We start from the raw sequence: 17730 nt of genomic DNA on the forward strand, positions 1-17730 counted from the left end.
CTGGGTCTAGGAGCAGAGATAGGGCTGAGGGCCCAACACAGGGTCCCACTCTGTCCTTCTACCTGCCCTGGGGATTGTGGTTCCCCTCGGGCCTCCATCATTCTTGGTATGAAGCAGGACACCCTCAGGGAGGGAAGGCGTAAGGGGTGCATTTCCGGCAGGGGCACTTGGAAAGGAGAGCCTGGGCTGGGGTTTAAAGGGTCCAGGGTCAGGGTGACTGGACTGTGGGAGAGCAAGGAATTCTGACTGGGGGAGACAAGTGAAGACATTGGTTGGCTCTGGTGAGGACCCTTGACTCTGGAACACGGGCAAGAATGCCTGGCTGGAGGGGCTTGGGGACGACGCCCGAAGTTGGGATGAAAGGCGAGGCCCATGGTTGGGAGGCACAGAGGGGCATGATGAGGGCACCTGGAGAGGAGTGGGCATTGTGAGGACTCCCTGATCTCCCACCCAGCCTTGGGAGAGGCTGCTCCTTCCCTGCAGGCCCTCCTAGTGCGGTCCACCCAGGAGGCAGGGAATGCCCTTCACGAGCCCTGGACCCAGCTGCAGGCCCGCCTTTTGCACTGCAGCCTCCTCGGTGAGCAGAGGGCAGTGTGCGCGCTTGAGAGGCCCTGGAGGGACCCGAGATGACCATGGGTCTCAGGCCACCCGTCCCCCTCCTACACCCCAGGGTGTGCAAAGTAGGGCGGTTCACACTGTGAGGAGGGACCTCAGGAAGGGCCCCCCCCTCGTTGGATCCAGGCAAGCCTTTCCCACGTCTTTCCCCTCCCCCCAGGAGTGCGCGCTCCCCTGGCCGAGCGTGGGAAGAGCTTGGTCAACTGGCCACACGGCCCACGCCTTGCTCACTCGGTCGCGCGGCCCCACCTGGGCCCCTCCTGCACCTAATTTTTCCATGAGAAATTTGGCATGAGAAAACCTACGTTCACGAACGCGGGTGGGTGCGCGGCGCTGGACCACGGGGACTCGGCATCGCCTGGTCCCACCCCAGCCCCTCCTCGCGCGACCCTATCCTCAGTGGAGAAGACGCAAGGCCGGGGAGTGTTCGGGAAAGCCTTCAACCAGAGCTACAACCTGCTGTGCACAGCTGCCAGCACAGCCCGGCCCGGACCCTCTCGCCGCCCTGCGGTCAGCTGCGCCGCTGAAGGGCCCCAGCCCGCGACCGCAAAGGCGAAAGTGAACAGGCTTCAGTGTCCCGGCTTTATTGCAAACTCGGGCTGCGCGCGGTAGACGATACACTGGACTCCAGGCAGGGCCTAGGCCGAGGGAGGGACGAGGCTCGAGGGGAGCGGGAGCTTGTCCTAAGCCAAAGGGGCGGGGCTCAAGGGTGAGCCTTGGCCAAAGGTGTGGGTGGGTCGCAAGCCTGGGCCAAAATTCTAGGGCTCTAAGGGGTCTGAGACCAAGCCACAGGGAGCCGGACTCCAGGAGGAGGGGAGGGGGAGATCTAAGACAAAGATGTACAACCTGAGGGACGGATCCTAAGGCAGGGGTGGGGCGGGTGGGCAGGGCTAGGGTCTGGCTCAGTGGAAGGTCTCCACCTCTACCACGGTCCAGTCACCCTGCGGGGAAGTCACGTCATCCGGGGAGAAGCTAGTGACTGAGGTGATGCTGGCGCGGGACTCGTCCAGGGGAGACAATAGTTCGGCCCAGCGGCCCAGTTCGGCGTCGCTGAGCGCAGTGCGGGCTCCCCCCGCGCTGCCGGCACCCCCCGCGTCCCCTGAGCCACCGGTGCCGCCCGCGGCACCCTCGGCCGCAGCTAGCAGCAGCGTCCGGCTCAGCAGGTGCTGCACGACGCTCGCCTGCAGCGCCCCCAGCGGCAGCTCGCCCAGACGCGCCGGCTTCGCTCCCCGCGAAGCCGCTCCAGCCCCGGCCCCAGCCCCAGCCGCCGCCTTCCCACCGCCCGCGCCAGACCCGGGCCCCGGATCCAGCGCGCCTGTGGCGGGAGTTGCCGACTCGGGCCCTTCAGCCTCGTAGATGGTGCACAAGCCGTCAGCAGAGCCCGACCCGGCAGCAGGAGACCAAGGCAGGGGCGCTCCTGCGGGGAGAGGAGCCAGACTGGGCAAAGGGAGCGGGAAGCCCCGCCCCTGAACGAGACCCCGCCCCTTCCGTCAACTCCGCCCTCAGACCCAACTGTCCTGCCCCCGAGTTGCAAAGCCTCGCCTCCAACCTCGCCCCTCCTACTGGTCCGCAGTGTCCGGAGGGCTGCTTACCTGAGGTGCCGCGGATGGCCAGCGGCGGAGCGGAACCTCGGCTCCAGGCGGCCGGGTGGCAGGCGGCGAGCTCCGCATCGGCGGGCGGGGAGGTTGCGGCGCCGCCCTCGGGCCCACTGTCGTAGCCGCGCAGCTCTTCGGGCGTGCTCGTGGCGCTGCTGCTGTGGCCCGCCAGGTCCGGGCCGCTCAGCGTACTGGACGGGCTGCGCGAGGGTGGCGGCGGTGGGCCCGGGGCCAGCGCCAGGGTCAGCCGTGGGCCCGAGATTGGGGCATCGGGACCCGGGGTTGGGGGGCGGCGTGGGGCTTGCAGAGGGGGTGAGGCAGGGGGAGAGGGAGGGGTCTGCAAAGCGGGCAAGGCCAGGGAAGGTGGAGCCCGCGGAGAGGGCGAGGCCAGGGGAAGGGGAGGATCTTGCAGAGGGGGTGAAGCAGGGGGAGAGGGAGGAACTTGCAGAGGGGGTGAAGAGGGGGGAGAGGGAGGGGCCTGCAGAGGAGGTGAGGCCAGAGAAGGTGGAGCCCGAGGAGGGGGCGCGGCCAGGGGAGAGGGAGGGTCTTGCAGAGGGGGTGAAGCAGGGGGAGAGAGAGGGGCCTGCAGAGGGAGCGAGGCCAGAGAAGGTGGAGCCTGCAGAGGAGGCAAGCTCTGAGGAGAGGGAGCGGCCTGAAAGGGAGGCGTGGCCAGAGAAGGTGGAGTGTGTGGGGGGGGCACGGCCAGTGGAGGAGGGGCCTGCAGAGGCTGTGAGGCCAGAGACAGTGTCTGTATAGGAGGAGTGGCCTGTAGAGGGGGAGTGGCCAGAGGCGTGGCCAGGGGAGAGGGTGAGCCTAGAGGAGGAGCACCTGGCAGAGAGAGTGTGGTCAGACGAGAGGAAGGGGGAGAGGTCTGTGGAGGGGATGTGGCCAGAGAAGGGTCCTGTGTGGGAGGCGTGGCCAGTGTATAAGGCGTGGCCTGAAAAGGTGGAGACAGAGAAGGACCGGCCTGCGGAGGGGGCGTGGGCAGAGCAGAAGGAGCCTGAAGAGGGGGTGTGGTTAGGGAAGAAGACGGGTTCCTCAGAGATGTTGCTTGAGATAGAGGGGCTTGTAGAGGGGCAGTGGCTGGTGGCAGAGGACCCGACAAAGGAGGTGTGGCCAAGGGAGAGGGGAGAGCTGGAAAAGGGGGTAAAGCCAAAGACGCTTCGGTGGGGGGCATACTCTGCAGAGCGGGTGAAACTGATGGAGGGACTGATGCCAGAAAAGTGGCCGTGGCCAAGGAAGAGGCGGATACCTCCGGAAAAGATGTACCCAGATGTGTGGGGGGAGCTTGCAAAGGAGGTGTGGCCGGTGGAGAGGGGAGGGTCGGCAGAGAAGGTGGAGCAGAGGGAGGAGGGGCTAGTGGAGGGGGCGTGGCCAATGGGTGGATATGGGCCTGGGGAGGGGGCGTGGTCGGTGGAGATGGTGGGAGCGAGCCCCTCAAGGGAGTGTCTGTGATATGGGAAGGCGGTGCAATAGGACAGGGTAGGGAGGAGGTGGCCAAAGGAGGAGAAAAGCCCCGTGCGGGGACTGCGCCCTTCCTTGGGGGTGTGGCCTGCGGGGGGCGTAGAGCCTGCAGTCCTCTGGACTTGGGCTGCGAGGGATGCCCCAGAGCCCGGGGTGTTCCAGCCGGGGAAGCCCCGGAGCGGGCTGGGGAGGACAGAGGAGTGGCGCTGGAGGCCAGGGGGCGCAAGGTTGGCCTCTGGAGGCCCCCGCCGGCGCTGGGTCGCCTCCTGGTGGCAGGGCTCGGCTCCGCGGCGCTGCGCTCTGGGGCGCTGCTCACTGATTTCCTGGAAGCCTCGGTCGGGGGCCGGGGCCGGGCACTCGGAGCTGCCCGGGGGACACCCACCTCAGCGCCCGCAGCCCGGGATCGACGGGAGATGGCCGAGGAGGAGACGGCTGGAGTGGACCCAGAAGAGTCTGGGGACAAAGCAGAAAACCGAAGGGTCGCCGATCCTTCTAGGCTGGTCCCCCTCACATCCGAGGAACCCCCTTCCTCCCCAGATCACATACCTCTCCGTGCCCCAGCGCTCAGGGCGCTCCTTCTGGGCCCTTCAGGGGCTTTTCCTCTGGCCACAGGTTCCTCAGCTGGGGGCCGGAGCCCCTTCTGCCCAAGAGGGCCTGGCCTGGGGACAAAAGGGTCTGCGCTCAGGACAGCGCTCCAGCTCCTTGTTTCGTCTCCCAAGTCTACATTTCCCCGTGGGTGAGGACATATGCCCTCTCTGCCAACCAATAATAGCTTTCACCAATTTGCACCCAGTGATGAGCAAGTACTCCCACACACTTTAATTAAAAGCTTCCAGATGGAGACACTAACCCTTGCCCAAGGCAACAGGGGAGAGGGGGCTTGTTACCTGGTGGGCCCGCTGGCATGCCCCGAGCTAGAGATACAGCCTGGGCCTGGGGTCTTCGCAGGGGCCCGCTCCCCTCTCCCAGCTGCTGGGGGCCTGGAGGCTGTTGGGGGAAGGCCGAGTCAACACAGGTGCCCCGGAAAGGAAGGGGAGGCTGGTGCCTCAGAGGAGTGGGGGGCAAGAAGATGGGGTCCGAATCAGGGAAAGAGGCTGGAGTACCTGGGCTCCGGGGGCCTGTCCCAGCACTCCGCGGTGGTCCCCCCCGGGGAGTAGCCTCCGGGAGAGCGGCTCCCCGGCTGCCCCCCGCTCGCTCTGCCAGAGGCCCTCGCCCTGAAGCTCCCGCTGCTCCCAGAACTCGAAGAGCCGCGCTGGTTACGGGGGGAAGGGGTCGCGGAGACCCTGGGGGCTTGGGGGTCGGAAGGTTGGGAGGGCGAGAAGAGGGCGTCCGACCGGCGGCCCCTGCCCTGGACTTGTCCCTCTTGTCCATCTCGCACCTGATGAGGAGACAGACCGATCAGCATCCCAGGTCCTGGACAGCTACGCTGCCTGCAGGGATCTGGGTCCTGGCACCTCTCGGCTCTTTCCCCAGCGTCGCCACCCATGCGCGCCCAAACCTCTGCCTGGATCCACTTCCTTCCCACCCACCCACCACTCACCAGCGCAGCTGCTCATGGTTGTCCCCAAGTCCCACCCTCACCGCCTTGCTCCAGGCCATGCCAGCCTCAGCCAACCCCCTGCTCCCTCTCAGGACCGGAGATCCACCCCCCTACCCCTCGCCCCCTCAGGGACCCTGACCACCAGCGTCGGGACAGGGGGCTGCCACAGGTTCCAGATGAAGGGGACGGGAGCACACGCCCAGGTCCCCCCTCGCCAGCCACCAGCGCCGTCCCGGAGGGATGTCGGCACCTGCCGGGAGGAGGAGCGGCCCTGGCTGCCCGCGCACGGGCTCGGGGAGACAAAGAGCCGCGTCCCGAGCCCTTCCCCTCCCCCAGCTGGGCCCTGGTCCGCGCCACCCTTCCACCTGCTCGAGCCGAGCTCACCTTGGGCTCCGGCCTCCCGCCGCTCCACGCTGGGTCGCCTGGGGTGGGGCAGGGTGGGAGCGCCGCGGCGGCCGCGAGCAGAGGGCAGGCGAGGGGAGGGGGCGGCGGGCGGCGGCGCGGGGAGGCCGTCCGGCCCCTCGGCGGCGGGCGGGGGAGCAGGGGCCGCGCGCGCTGGATGCAGACCCGGCAGGCAGAGGCGGGAGCGCGCCGAGTAGGGCGGCCGGGAGCGCGTAGGAGGGAGGGGCTGCTTCTCCGCGGCTGCGCCTGAGGACCCCAGACACCCAACCGGTCGGGCTTCGGGGGGAATCCCTTGGGGTCCCGAACTCAGCCTAACCTCCTCTCCCCACCCCCTGCCATACACACCTGCCCCGACCCCCACCCCAACTGCTTGGCGACCAAGGCCCGCCTGGACGCGGATAGGTTGGGCCCTGGCAACCAGGGGGCGGGACCATCGCGCCTCGTGCCCAATTGACCAATCCGGCCGCTCGGTGTCCCAGGCCCTGTCCTCGCTTTTGCGACCGCAGAGGCAGGCCCCCCAGGATTCTTGGGGCTTCCGCCCCTCTCATACCCAAAGGGTTTTCACAGACCCCAGGAAACCCCGTACCTGGTTGGGCTAGGGGGACTGGTGGGAGAATGCAGCCCTGGGAATGTAGGGGTAGACCCCAGATTTGGGGGTAGAGAGGAAGAAAGGACAAGAGCAAGAGACGGAGGATGGTGAGAGATGACCCAGCCTTCTGCAGGGCAGAGCACCCCCCCCCCACTCGCCACACCCTCCCAGGTCACACGAAGTCAAGTCAGCAAAGGCTTCCTGGCAGAGCCGGGATTTGTGGGGATGAGATTATGGGGGGCCTGGAGGTATAAAAACGGGTGCAAGAGGAGCCGAGAAGATCCCGTCTGAGGTTTCCCAGCCCAACCTGAGGGAGTAAGAGGTGTCATTTTGGTGACCCGCCAAACTGGTGCAGAGGCCTCATGGAGGACCTTGGTAGGGGACTGTGGCATTGAGGGGGTTGAAGCAAGAAGAGGAAGATGGCCATCCTCAGCTGCCCAGAGCTGGCCAACAGTGCCAGGTGCCCTCTTGCACCTCTGCTTGTACTCAAGGCCACATGGCTCCCCACACACACACTCACACACACTGTGCTCTCTGCCCCCAAGCCCCATCTCTTCAGACTCTTAGCCACTCACTACCCCATCCCAAAGAACCAGCTCCTTCTGCCTCACCCCTTCCCCCATCACATTTGTACATACATACACAAACACAGAGTATCCACCGTACGATTCCATTTATATAATGTTCTGGAAAACACAAGCTAATCTATAGTGACAGAAAGCGAATCAGTGGTTGTTGGGGACAACCAGGGGAGGGAAACTTTTGAACCACCAATTGAAGCCACTCTGATTGATTCCTGACCCTCAGAAACTATGTGAGACAATAAATTCTTGTTGTCTTAAGGTGCTAGGTTTGGGGGCAATTTGTTACACAGCACAGTAATATGTAACTATCTCAGGCTCAGAAAACCTTAAAAGCTGGGTATAAAATATCAAGTGTTGGTGAGAATGTGGAGAAATTGGAACAGTTGTACTGTTGGTGGGAATGTAAAATGGTGCAACCACTGTGATTCCACTTATATGGGGTCCCCAGAGGATTCAAACTCATAGAGATGGATGGTAGAATGGTGGGTGCCAGGAGCTAGGGAGAGGAATGAGGAATATGAGTTCAATGGGGACAGAGTTTCAGTTCTGCAAAACAAAAAACGTTCTGAAGATGGATGGTGGCGATGGTTGCCCAACACTGAATGTACTTAATGGCCCTGAACTGTAAACTTAAAAATGGTTAGGATGACAAATTCTATGTTATGTGTGTGCTCTACCACAATTGTTTAAAACCTGGACAGTGTCCATGCGGGAAAACTCACAAACTACCTGTGGGAATGTAAAGGGGGCAGGCTTTCTGGAGGACAGCTGGAGAGCATTGTATGCGTGTCATATGACTGAGACATTCCACTCAAGCGTCTGTACCTGTGGCAGTGCCATACAGCTCCTTCCGTATCTCCTGAGCACCCAGAGTCCCCACCCGCAGGAAAGTCAGAAGTGTCAGGGCCTTAACACTCCCTCCATCCCCCTCTCCAGAGCAGCCCTCAGCCACAACAGGCAGGAGCTGGTACATCAATGCTTCAACTCCCTCACCTCTTGGGTGGGAAAACTTGGAGGTGTGTCCTCCACCATCTCCCAGAGCTCCCCAGCACAATGGAACCCCAGTTGCCTATATTGGCAGCCTGCTCCTTCACCCTCATTAACACTACTGGCTTCCTTCCCTTCCCCACTGCCTCACCTTCCAGAGAAACTATTTGCATCTAATTCCTTGCCTCAGGATCTGTATCTAGAAGGGCCCGAACTAAGCATCCATCCGTCCATCATTTACTGAATGCCCACTGTGTGCCAGGCACCATCCCAAGTGCTGGGGACACAGTAGGGAACAGAAGAGACACGTGTCTGGGGATCACGGGGCTTCGATCCCAGTCACCACAGAGACTCTTGCACAAGTGCGCAAAGCGTCGTTTATGAAAACACTTATCCCAACATAAAGCCGGAAACAAACCGCCAGGGTATGGATCTCAAGGAGCTTCTCCCGAGGCTAGAGGAAAGGGAGAAACTACTCACCTCAAAAGGCCCCTGCCCCCTTGCTACCACCTCACCTCACCCTACTTTGTTATATACACAGCATTTGTCACAAGCTGACATTACCTTGTTCCTTACTTATTTGCTTCCTTATCTCTGTCTCCGCCAACCGCACTCCACCCCCAATCCACACACACAGCAATAGAGCAGAAGCTCTGAGAGAGAAGGTTTGCCTTTGGGTAGCCTGTGGCCGAGCCCACAGGGACTTCTTCAAGGGTCGCGCCCATTGCAGGGTTTCACAGGGGAACTGAAGCTTAGGGGATCCCAACCCTCAAGGTTTCGGAGTGTCTCTACCCTGGTGAACTTGTTTTCTTTTTCCCCATGGGAGATGGGGCCTCCCTCTGCCACCTGGTCCAGTCCCCTCTCCCTTGAGTTTTGCAGACAGGGCAGACCAAGGTCAACTGTCGCCTAAGACCCAGCTCAGGCCTCCCAAAGTGGGGAGGAAATCATGGTGTGGAGGGGAGGCAGAGTCTCCCTTTGAGAAGCCGGCCTCCCAGACCGGACTCCAACCCCGGCTCCCAGAGCCCTCTGACCCCTGTGCCCAACCCCACCAGGACCCGGGAGCGGCTCACTCCCTCTCCTCCCCCAGTGGAGAGCTTCCCCTGGCTCGGTGGTCAGAGCAGGAAGGGGGAAGCGCCGTGCCCTCTCTTGGGCCCTGGTCACTGATTCCTTGGGTGAGCCTCCAGGCCAGGTAGCTGCACCTGGGAGTGAAGGGAGGAGGAGGGGAAGGAGGACTTCCACGCGTTCCTGACAAGGTCTATGCAGCTGGGCTCCCGGAAGCGTGCCTTCAGGTCGGCTTTGGGAGCCCAGCGCCTCCAGCCCTCCTCAGTGTCCCCCGTGCCAGGTTTGCCTCACTGAAGCGGAGCCCAGAATTCTACGGTCCCCGCTCCTCCGACCAGCCCCTCGCCCACCTCGGAGACACCAGGATTAGGATCGCCCTCCTCCCGCGATCCCGCGGTACCAGGAGTCGGGGGCGACCTGTGAGCGCCCTAAGGGAGGCGGGGCCGAGACGGCTGGTGGGCGGGGCCTGGCGGGGCGGAGCTGCTCCCGGCTCTTGTCCAGGTCGCCCGCCCTCCCGCCCTGACTCACCCAGCCTGTCCCGCGAACTCTGCGGGAGTCCCGGCCGCTCCGCTCCCAGAGACACAGGAGTTGGAACAAGCGTCCGGCCCGTGAGGTGAGTAGGTGGCTCTCCGCCCCTGGGGACCAGGTGGCGGGGTGAGGATCTGGCCCACGGGAGGACCGCCCCAGGTGCGGCTGGCCCTGTGACCTGAGCCCAACGCCGTCTGGGGCACAGAAGGAGCTGGGGGGTGGGCTGGGGGGGTGCAGAGAGAGGCCCCGCCGTGGCCAGCCCAAGGGCGCCCGTCAGGGAGCCCGGCAGGCCTGGCCAAGGACGGAGTGAAGATAAACAGGCTGGGGTCCACCCGAGGGTCTTGACCGTGCTCCCCTCTCCTCCGCTGCTGACGACTCAACCCTGTGAGCCCCTCAATTCCCAGAACCCTACCACTTGGGAGCCTCACCAGGCTGTCCCTTCTGGGACTCTTGAACCTCAAGACTCCCCAGACGCCCCTAGTCCTGGCAGGACAGCTTGGAAAAGTACTGGGTTGGGAGTCCCCAGGCCTGGGGCCCAGAGCAGGATCCGCCACTACGGGGCCACCCTCCTCCACCCAGGCCACGGTTTCTCACTTGTGTAAAAGTCCAGAGTTGGACCCTGTGTCCTCCAAGACCCATTTCAGGGCTGACAACAGTCACTGTTTCTTCTTTGCCCCTTAGCATGGGCTGTGGGTGGGGACGGTGTGGGATGGCGCGCTGGTCCAGGAGCACCCGCCACCGCCACGTGGTCAGAGGCAAGCTGGGGGCTTGGGGAAGGCCTGAGAGGGAAGCAGAAGCAGGGTGAGGCATGGGTGAGTGGAGCTAAGGCTGGGTAGGGGGCATGTTCCTGGCCCTAGGCTCAGCCTGCTGGGCAGAGCAGCCGTCCTCCCTCCATTTCTTCTGCCTGAAGGAACCCCTTCTGAGGTTCTTTTGGCAAAGATGCTTCAACTCAGCGAGACGTTCTTGCTCAACAACGTGATCAGACAGACGGGACTTGGGGGAGTCTCGCCTCGAATGCCACGTGTCACAAGCTGTGACACGTTGAGCAAGTTATTTCACTCTCCTGAGTCTGGAAAAGGAGGGTCCCAACATCCACACTCCCAGAGCTGGGATAAAACGAGACACTGAAGGCATCTGGTGGTCATAAGTTCTCTGCTCCCACACCCCCATGAAGCCTTCTCCCCAAGCCCTCCCACCAGCCCTGTTCAGACACAGGGGGGCCAGCCTTGTGTCTGGGGAAACTTAATGGCAGGTTCGGGACGATCAAGATTGAGTCGTGGAGACAGATAATGATAAACCCATGTCTGCTTCTGAGGCTGTTGCGTATACACTTTGCTCTGTGGGTGCATCCCCTGGGCCATCTGCTGGGGACCCTGGGTGTGTCTCTGCCTTCTTGCCTTTGATTGTGGACCTGGGATGGCCAGTGGGGAGCTTCCACCATTGTGAGATGGGTCCTGAAGGGTGGCAAGGACTCGGGGGCAGGCAGTTGGTCCCTGCCTGTCTGTGTGGCATTTTTGCTAACAGTTACCATTCTCAGGTGAAGCAGCTAAGCAGTGTCCCTCGCAGGGGTAGGTGGCCAGGGCAGGGAGAACAGTGGGTGGCCAGAACTGGAAGAGGGCATATGGCCGGCTCCCTGGTCCTGGGTCTCTCCTCAACTTAGTGTGTACTTGCCCTTTGTACACACATGCCCTGAGGTGCACGCTCCAGAATGCCCCCAGGGTGTCCCTTTCGGTGGCTGCAATTTGGCTCCTGGGGGCTGTTGAGCTGCCCTGAGTGTGTTTCTAGCAGATTCCCTGGTGTTTGAGCCTGTGACGCATGGGAGGCATCTTTACTCGGCTTATTGTTTAGGACAGGGTGTGAAACTGAGCATGAGGGATGAGCCCTTGGGTGAGGGATTCTGTGCTCTGTCTGCACACCCCCTTGCATGTGCCGGCTGCTGGGTGAGTCAGGGCCTGAGTCAGGAGGCCCCGGAGCCTGGGTGTGGGCAGGCGTGTCCCTGTCCCTTACATATTATCCCGGGTACTGAGGTGGGAGCCTCTGATGGGATTAAGGGGATTAAGGACTGCCCCGACTTCAGCCTGGCGGGTGGGGCCTGCATCCCATATCCCCGCCCACTTCTACCTTGTCCTCAATCAGGAGTAACCCTAAGGCCTTCAAGGGTTGTGGAGACCAAAAAGGGAGGCAAGGAGGTGTCAGAGCGATTGACTGAGGTGTGGGACAGAGGCCAGTTTCCCTCCCACCCAGGAGATGGGTGGGAGGCTGGAGGACCAGCTGGTGGCCCAGATGCCTCCCTTCTTTGCCCAGCCTGTGCCCAGTGACAGGCTGTCAGGATGAGGACCGCAGGCCGCAGGAAACCTGCCTGATATAAAACAAGATCTTTATATTTGGGAGCATGGATGCTGGGGAGGGGAGCAGACGCCTAGGAGCCCCCCCAGAGGCGGCGAGGGGCTTGCTGCCTCCCTTTCCTTCGCCCCTCCAGCCTCGGAGGTGGGGGAAAAGGCTCCCGACTGCCTGTCGGGGAGGGTGATGTCCCAGCCCGTGGCCCACACCCCCGTGTGACTTGCGCCTAGTTGTCTGTATCTGGAATAATGATACCTTGGTCTAAAATGAAAGCCTGGGACAGACAGAGTGGGCTGGCCGCCCAGGAGCCTGGCAGCCCAGCCCTGTCCCAGTCGTAGGTGTCACCCTGGCTCTCTCCCTGTGAGTTTTCCATTTCCTGATCCTCTGCCCTGTCCTTGCGCCCCCCCTGCCCCTGACTCTCAGAGGCCAGGTCTCTGTTTTCTGCCGCAGATCCTAGGCACTTGCCCCACTAGAAACCCAGGTGTCCTAGTCACTCCCACCCCCCAGGGCTGACCAGCCTTCAGCTTTGCCACTCCCTGCCCCTGGGGCCCGAAACCAGAGCCAGGCTCCAGCCAGGCTCCAGCCGGCTTTTCCGGTTGGAGGTTGGAGGTGGTGCCCGGAGCGCCCCTGAAGGGGGTGCGGGGCCCATGCCCCGGAAGTCTCCGTGTCTCTGGGACTCTCTCCGGTCCAGTGGTGGAGGGAGCCGGGGCTGGCCGCCTGGATACCGGGTACCTGGGGTCAGAGAAGCAGAGCGAAGTGTTTCCAATTGGCGTCAAGGGTGGGAGGAGATGCCTGGGCCCCGGGAGAAGGCCACACGGGCAAGCTGTGGGGCAGCGGCCCCGTGGACTGCCCCTCCTGAGCTCTGAGGGCAAGCAGAGTCCGACCGAGGCAGGGGTCCCTGGGAGCAGAGGTGGTGAGGACAGTAGTTGCCCGGCTCCAGGAAGGAGGCGAGGTCTGTGGGGGGAGGGGAAGGAAGCGCACAGCTTGTGGGTTCTGCCAGAGTTTGGCAGGGCCGAGCGCGGATTGGGAGCAGATGCGTGTGTCTGGCTCTTCTGGGGACCCGGCACCGGGCGCCCTTTCCTGAGGGTCTCTCTCTGCACCCTCCACTTCCCGCTCTCCCACAGGCGGGATGATTCCGGTGGCGGAGTTCAAGCAGTTCGCGGAGCACCAGCCCAACTTCAAGGTGCTCAAACCTTGGTGGGACGTGCTGGCCGAGTACCTCACCGTGGCTATGCTCATGATCGGGGTCTTCGGCTGCACCCTCCAGGTAAGGGGCGGGGCAGGGGCGGGGTCTCTAGGGGCGGGGTCTGGGAAGTTCCGGAAGTCTTCCGTTATCGTCTCTTATTTCTGGAGACTGGAAGTCTGAAATCAAAGTGTTGACAGGGTTGGTTCCTTCCGAAAGCTGTGAGGGAGAATGTGTTCCACGGCTCCCTTCTAGACTCTGGTGGCCTCAGGCATTCCTTGGTTTACAGATAACGTTCTCCCTGTATCTTCAAAGCATCTTCCGTGTGTGTGTGTGTGTGTGTGTGTGTGTGTGTATGTCTGTGTGTCTGTGTGAGTCTGTGTCCAGATTTCTCCCTTTTATAAGGCCAGAGTCCTATTGGGTTAGGGCCCACCCCCAATGACCTCATCTTAACTTGATTACATCTGCTCTGCAAAGACTATTTCCAAACAAGGCAACATTCACAGGTATTTGGGGGTTAGGACTTCAACATCTTTTCGAAGGACACAAATCAACCCAGCCCTTTTTTTCAGACAAAGTCCGACGCTCAGAGGTTTACTGACTCTTCCAAAGCTGGGGAACAAACTGGGGACAGTTGGGGGTTGATGGAAACCCCTCTTGCCTTCAGCCTGCTTCCTCCCCCACCCCACAACTTCCCAGGCCGCCCCAGATCCTTCACCATCTTTCACCCTCTCTCCCATCCCCAGGTGACACAGGACAAGATCATCTGTCTGCCCAGTCACGGACCCCGGGAGAACTTATCAGAGGCCCCGTGCCGGCAACTGCTGCTGCGGGGGGTCTCCGAGCATGTGGGGGACCTCCAGGAGTTGAGCGGCCTCAGGAACAACCTGGACCTGCAGCAATACAGCTTCATTAACCAGCTCTGCTACGAGACGGCCCTCCACTGGTACGCCAAGTACTTCCCCTACCTGGTCGTCATCCACACGCTCAACTTCATGGTCTGCACCAGCTTCTGGTTCAAGTTCCCCGGCACCAGCTCCAAGATCGAGCACTTCATCTCTATCCTGGGCAAGTGTTTCGACTCTCCGTGGACCACGCGGGCCCTATCCGAGGTCTCTGGGGAGAACCACAAGGACCCTGCCGCCGCCGGGCGGGCAACGGTGACCATGGCAGCAGCGGCGGCAGGACCGGGGAAGGCAGGTGAGGGTGAGAAGGAGAAGATGCTGGCGGAGCCCGAGAAGGTGGTGACGGAGCCACCGGCTGTCACCCTGCTGGACAAAAAGGAGGGTGAGCAGGCCAAAGCCCTGTTTGAGAAGGTCAAGAAATTCCGTATGCACGTGGAAGAGGGGGACATCCTGTACACCATGTACATCCGGCAGACGGTGCTCAAGGTCTGCAAGTTCTTGGCCATCCTGGTCTACAACTTCGTCTACGTGGGGAAGATCAGCTTCCTGGTGGCCTGTACGGTGGACACCTCGGAGGTCACGGGCTATGCCAGCTTCTGCTGCAGCCACACCAAGGCCCACCTCTTCTCCAAGCTGGCTTTCTGCTACATCTGCTTCGTGTGCGTCTACGGGATCATCTGCTTCTACACACTCTTCTGGCTCTTCCACCGGCCCCTCAAGGAGTACTCCTTCCGGTCCGTGCGGGAGGAGACGGGCATGGGCGACATCCCCGACGTCAAGAACGACTTCGCCTTCATGCTGCACCTCATCGACCAGTACGACTCACTCTACTCCAAGCGCTTCGCTGTCTTCCTCTCCGAGGTCAGCGAGAGCCGCCTGAAGCAGCTCAACCTCAACCACGAGTGGACGACCGAGAAGCTGCGGCAGAAGCTGCAGCGCAACGCCTGCGGCCGGCTCGAGCTGGCCCTCTGCATGCTCCCGGGGCTGCCCGACACGGTCTTCGAGCTCAGCGAGGTGGAGGCCCTGCGGCTGGAGGCCATCTGTGACGTCACCTTCCCCCCAGGCCTCTCGCAGCTGGTGCACCTGCAGGAGATCAGCCTGCTCCACTCTCCGGCCAGGCTGCCCTTTTCCTCGCAGATCTTCCTGCGGGACCACCTGAAGGTCATCCGGGTCAAGTGCGAGGAGCTCCGAGAGGTGCCCCTCTGGGTGTTCGGGCTGCGCAGCCTGGAGGAGCTGCACCTGGAGGGGGTCTTCCCCCCGGAGCTGGCCCGGGCAGCGACCCTCGAGAGCCTCCGGGAGCTGAAGCAGCTGAAGGTGCTGTCTCTGCGGAGCAACGCCGGCAAAGTGCCCGCCAGCGTGACCGACGTGGCCGGTCACCTGCAGCGGCTCAGCCTGCACAACGACGGGGCCCGCCTGCTGGCACTGAACAGCCTCAAGAAGCTGGCAGTGCTTCGGGAGCTGGAGCTGGTGGCCTGCGGGCTGGAGCGCATCCCCCATGCCGTCTTCAGCCTGAGCGCACTACAGGAACTGGACCTCAAGGACAACCACCTGCGGTCCATCGAGGAGATCCTCAGCTTCCAGCACTGCCGCAAGCTGGTCACACTCCGGCTGTGGCACAACCAGATCGCCTATGTCCCCGAGCACGTACGGAAGCTCCGGGGCCTTGAGCAGCTCTATCTCAGCCACAACAAGCTGGAGACACTGCCCACCCAGCTCGGCATGTGCTCTGGCCTCCGCCTGCTGGACATCTCCCATAACGGGCTGCACTCCCTGCCGGCCGAGCTGGGCCTCCTCCAGAACCTGCAGCACCTGGCTGTCTCCTACAATGCCCTGGAGCTTCTGCCCGACGAGCTCTTCTTCTGCCGCAAGCTGCGGACGCTGCTCCTCGGCTACAACAACCTGAGCCAGCTCTCGCCCCAGGTGGGGGCCCTCGGGGCCCTCAGCCGCCTGGAGCTCAAGGGCAACCGGCTGGAGGCGCTGCCGGAAGAACTCGGCAACTGTGGGGGACTGAAGAAGTCGGGGCTCCTGGTGGAGGACACCCTTTACGAAGGGCTGCCGGCAGAGGTGCGGGACAGAATGGAGGTGGAGTGAAGCCAGGGAGGGGCAGGTTGCGGTAGAGGCCTTCCAGATGCTATCACCCTGGAATCTCTACTGTTATCTTCAAGGGAGGGGGCCAAGTGAGCCCAGGCCGGGACAGGAGGAGCAGACGTGCCAGGCTGGTGGAGCCCAAGGCAAGATCCTAGGATTGGTTTGCCTGGGAGGCTGTGGATCTAGGGTGGAACATCCTGGAGGGATTAACTCAGTCATAAGACTCTCAGAGCAAAACCACACCTGTGTCTTTGGCTAGCTTGCCTGCCCCCAGCCCTGGGCCAGAGCTGCTGCTCCCCCAACCCACTCCGAACATTCGGGCTCAATCAATGCCACATATGGGGGTGGGGCTCATCCCAATGGGATTTCAACCCTCTCTTCCTGACCAAAACAGCTTACATCTGGGGTTCTCTCCCAAGGAGGGGACACAGACGCAACGGACAAGCTCCCCCCTCCTCCACCTCCAACTTGGATGTTAATCCCCTATTTTTTTTTCATTTATTTATTTTTTTTTTTGCGGTACGTGGGCCTCTCACTGTTGTGGCCTCTCCCGTTGCGGAGCACAGGCTCCGGACGCGCAGGCTCAGTGGCCATGGCTCACGGGCCCAGCCGCTCCGCGGCATGTGGGATCTTCCCGGACCGAGGCACGAACCCGTGTCCCCTGTATCGGCAGGCGGACTCCCAACCACTGCGCCACCAGGGAAGCCCAATCCCCTATTTATAAGTTGTTTGCTATGGACACCTGAACTCAGAAAAAATGGTTTTCACATTTGGCTAGGCATCAAAGTCAACACCAAAACAAAACATCCCAGGCCCCACCCCTGAAAGACTGACTCAGGAGCTTTGCCTGGAGGCCAGGAACTTGCCGGTAAATATAAGCATCCCAGGTAATTCTGACAAAGACAGTCCCAGGCCTGTGTGTTGGAAAATGCTGACCTACAGAGTCAAATATCTGGGTGTCTAGAGCAGGGATTCTGAACTTTTGTTTAGATCCCTAGATGCTTTGAGAAACCTGATGAAAGCTGGGCACCTCCTTCCTCAGGAAAATGCTCACGTACGTGAAAAGTTCTGCAAACAACTTGAGGCAATCAACAGATTCCCCCAGATCCCCTAGAGGGCTGTTTATGGACATCCTAAGGATTGGAGACCCCAGGTTAAGAACACCTGCTGTGGAGGGTACATTTTTCTGAAGACAGGCTGGGACTTTGTCTTTCACATGTTCCCTATGCGAGGGAATGTATATCAGTGGGTGCTTAATAAATGATACTAACTATGAGAACTAGAATCTTGATCCTTGTGTCCACTCCTGTGAGTCTAAGCCTTCGATTCCACCAGACCAAGTACAGGGAAGTGGCGACAGTCACATTCCAGAATCAAGGGTATCTGTGCATCCCGGAAGCAGAGGCAGAGAGAGACCTCAGCTAACCAGGAGAAATCAGGTGGCATCGTCTGCCTAGGTTTTTTCCTGGAGAACTGCTCTTCCTCTACCTTCCCTGTTAGTCTCCCGGCTCCACAGTTTTGGATCTGCTCCACCTGTAAGTTGTCACCAGAGGAGTCGCCACAAGCCTTCAACGCCCATCACAGTGTCCCTGTGCTGGAGCGGGCAGGGCACAGCCTGCCCAACCCTGACCTCCTGGGATCACCACCTCCATGGTGTCTGCAAAATGCGAGCCTCCTCCTGGCACCAGAGAGCAGAGGCAAGGTGCTCTCCAGGGGCCCCAGGGTTCCAGATGGGGACATTTTCCCAGCACTCTTCAGACCAGCTAAAGAAAATGTGTAGGCAGCAGAGGCGCCAGGTAGAGGCACCAAACCCCGGGGCCTATCTTCTGCGTTGTCCAGGAGCTGGGAGCA

At 61.6% G+C, this 17730-nt stretch overlaps 2 protein-coding genes across 5 annotated transcripts; one reads left to right on the plus strand and one right to left on the minus strand.

Moving 5' to 3' along the window:
- Positions 1–1183: 1183 nt before the first annotated feature.
- Positions 1184–5730, minus strand: PRR36 (proline rich 36). The gene is made up of 6 exons (XM_033400965.2): positions 5599–5730; positions 4778–5052; positions 4562–4661; positions 4221–4333; positions 2208–4127; positions 1184–2032 (listed from the first exon to the last, which is right to left on the minus strand). Exons 2-6 carry the CDS (start codon positions 5043–5045, stop codon positions 1518–1520), a joined length of 2916 nt encoding a protein of 971 aa, XP_033256856.1. The 5' UTR covers positions 5046–5052; positions 5599–5730; the 3' UTR covers positions 1184–1517.
- A 226-nt stretch (positions 5731–5956) lies between these two features.
- LRRC8E (leucine rich repeat containing 8 VRAC subunit E) lies at positions 5957–17158 on the plus strand. 4 transcript variants are annotated; one of them, XM_049708351.1, is made up of 4 exons: positions 5957–9254; positions 9368–9448; positions 12828–12970; positions 13633–17158. In XM_049708351.1, exons 3-4 carry the CDS (start codon positions 12833–12835, stop codon positions 15880–15882), a joined length of 2388 nt encoding a protein of 795 aa, XP_049564308.1. In that variant the 5' UTR covers positions 5957–9254; positions 9368–9448; positions 12828–12832; the 3' UTR covers positions 15883–17158. The 4 variants fall into 4 exon arrangements, with proteins under 4 accessions (XP_049564308.1, XP_033256863.1, XP_049564309.1 ...); XM_033400972.2 differs by having other exon boundaries at positions 6047–9448; XM_049708352.1 differs by lacking the exons at positions 5957–9254; positions 9368–9448 and adding an exon at positions 9455–12431.
- Positions 17159–17730: the final 572 nt, after the last annotated feature.

This window comes from Orcinus orca, chromosome 3 (genome assembly GCF_937001465.1).
Source record: "Orcinus orca chromosome 3, mOrcOrc1.1, whole genome shotgun sequence".
NCBI lineage: Eukaryota > Metazoa > Chordata > Mammalia > Artiodactyla > Delphinidae > Orcinus > Orcinus orca.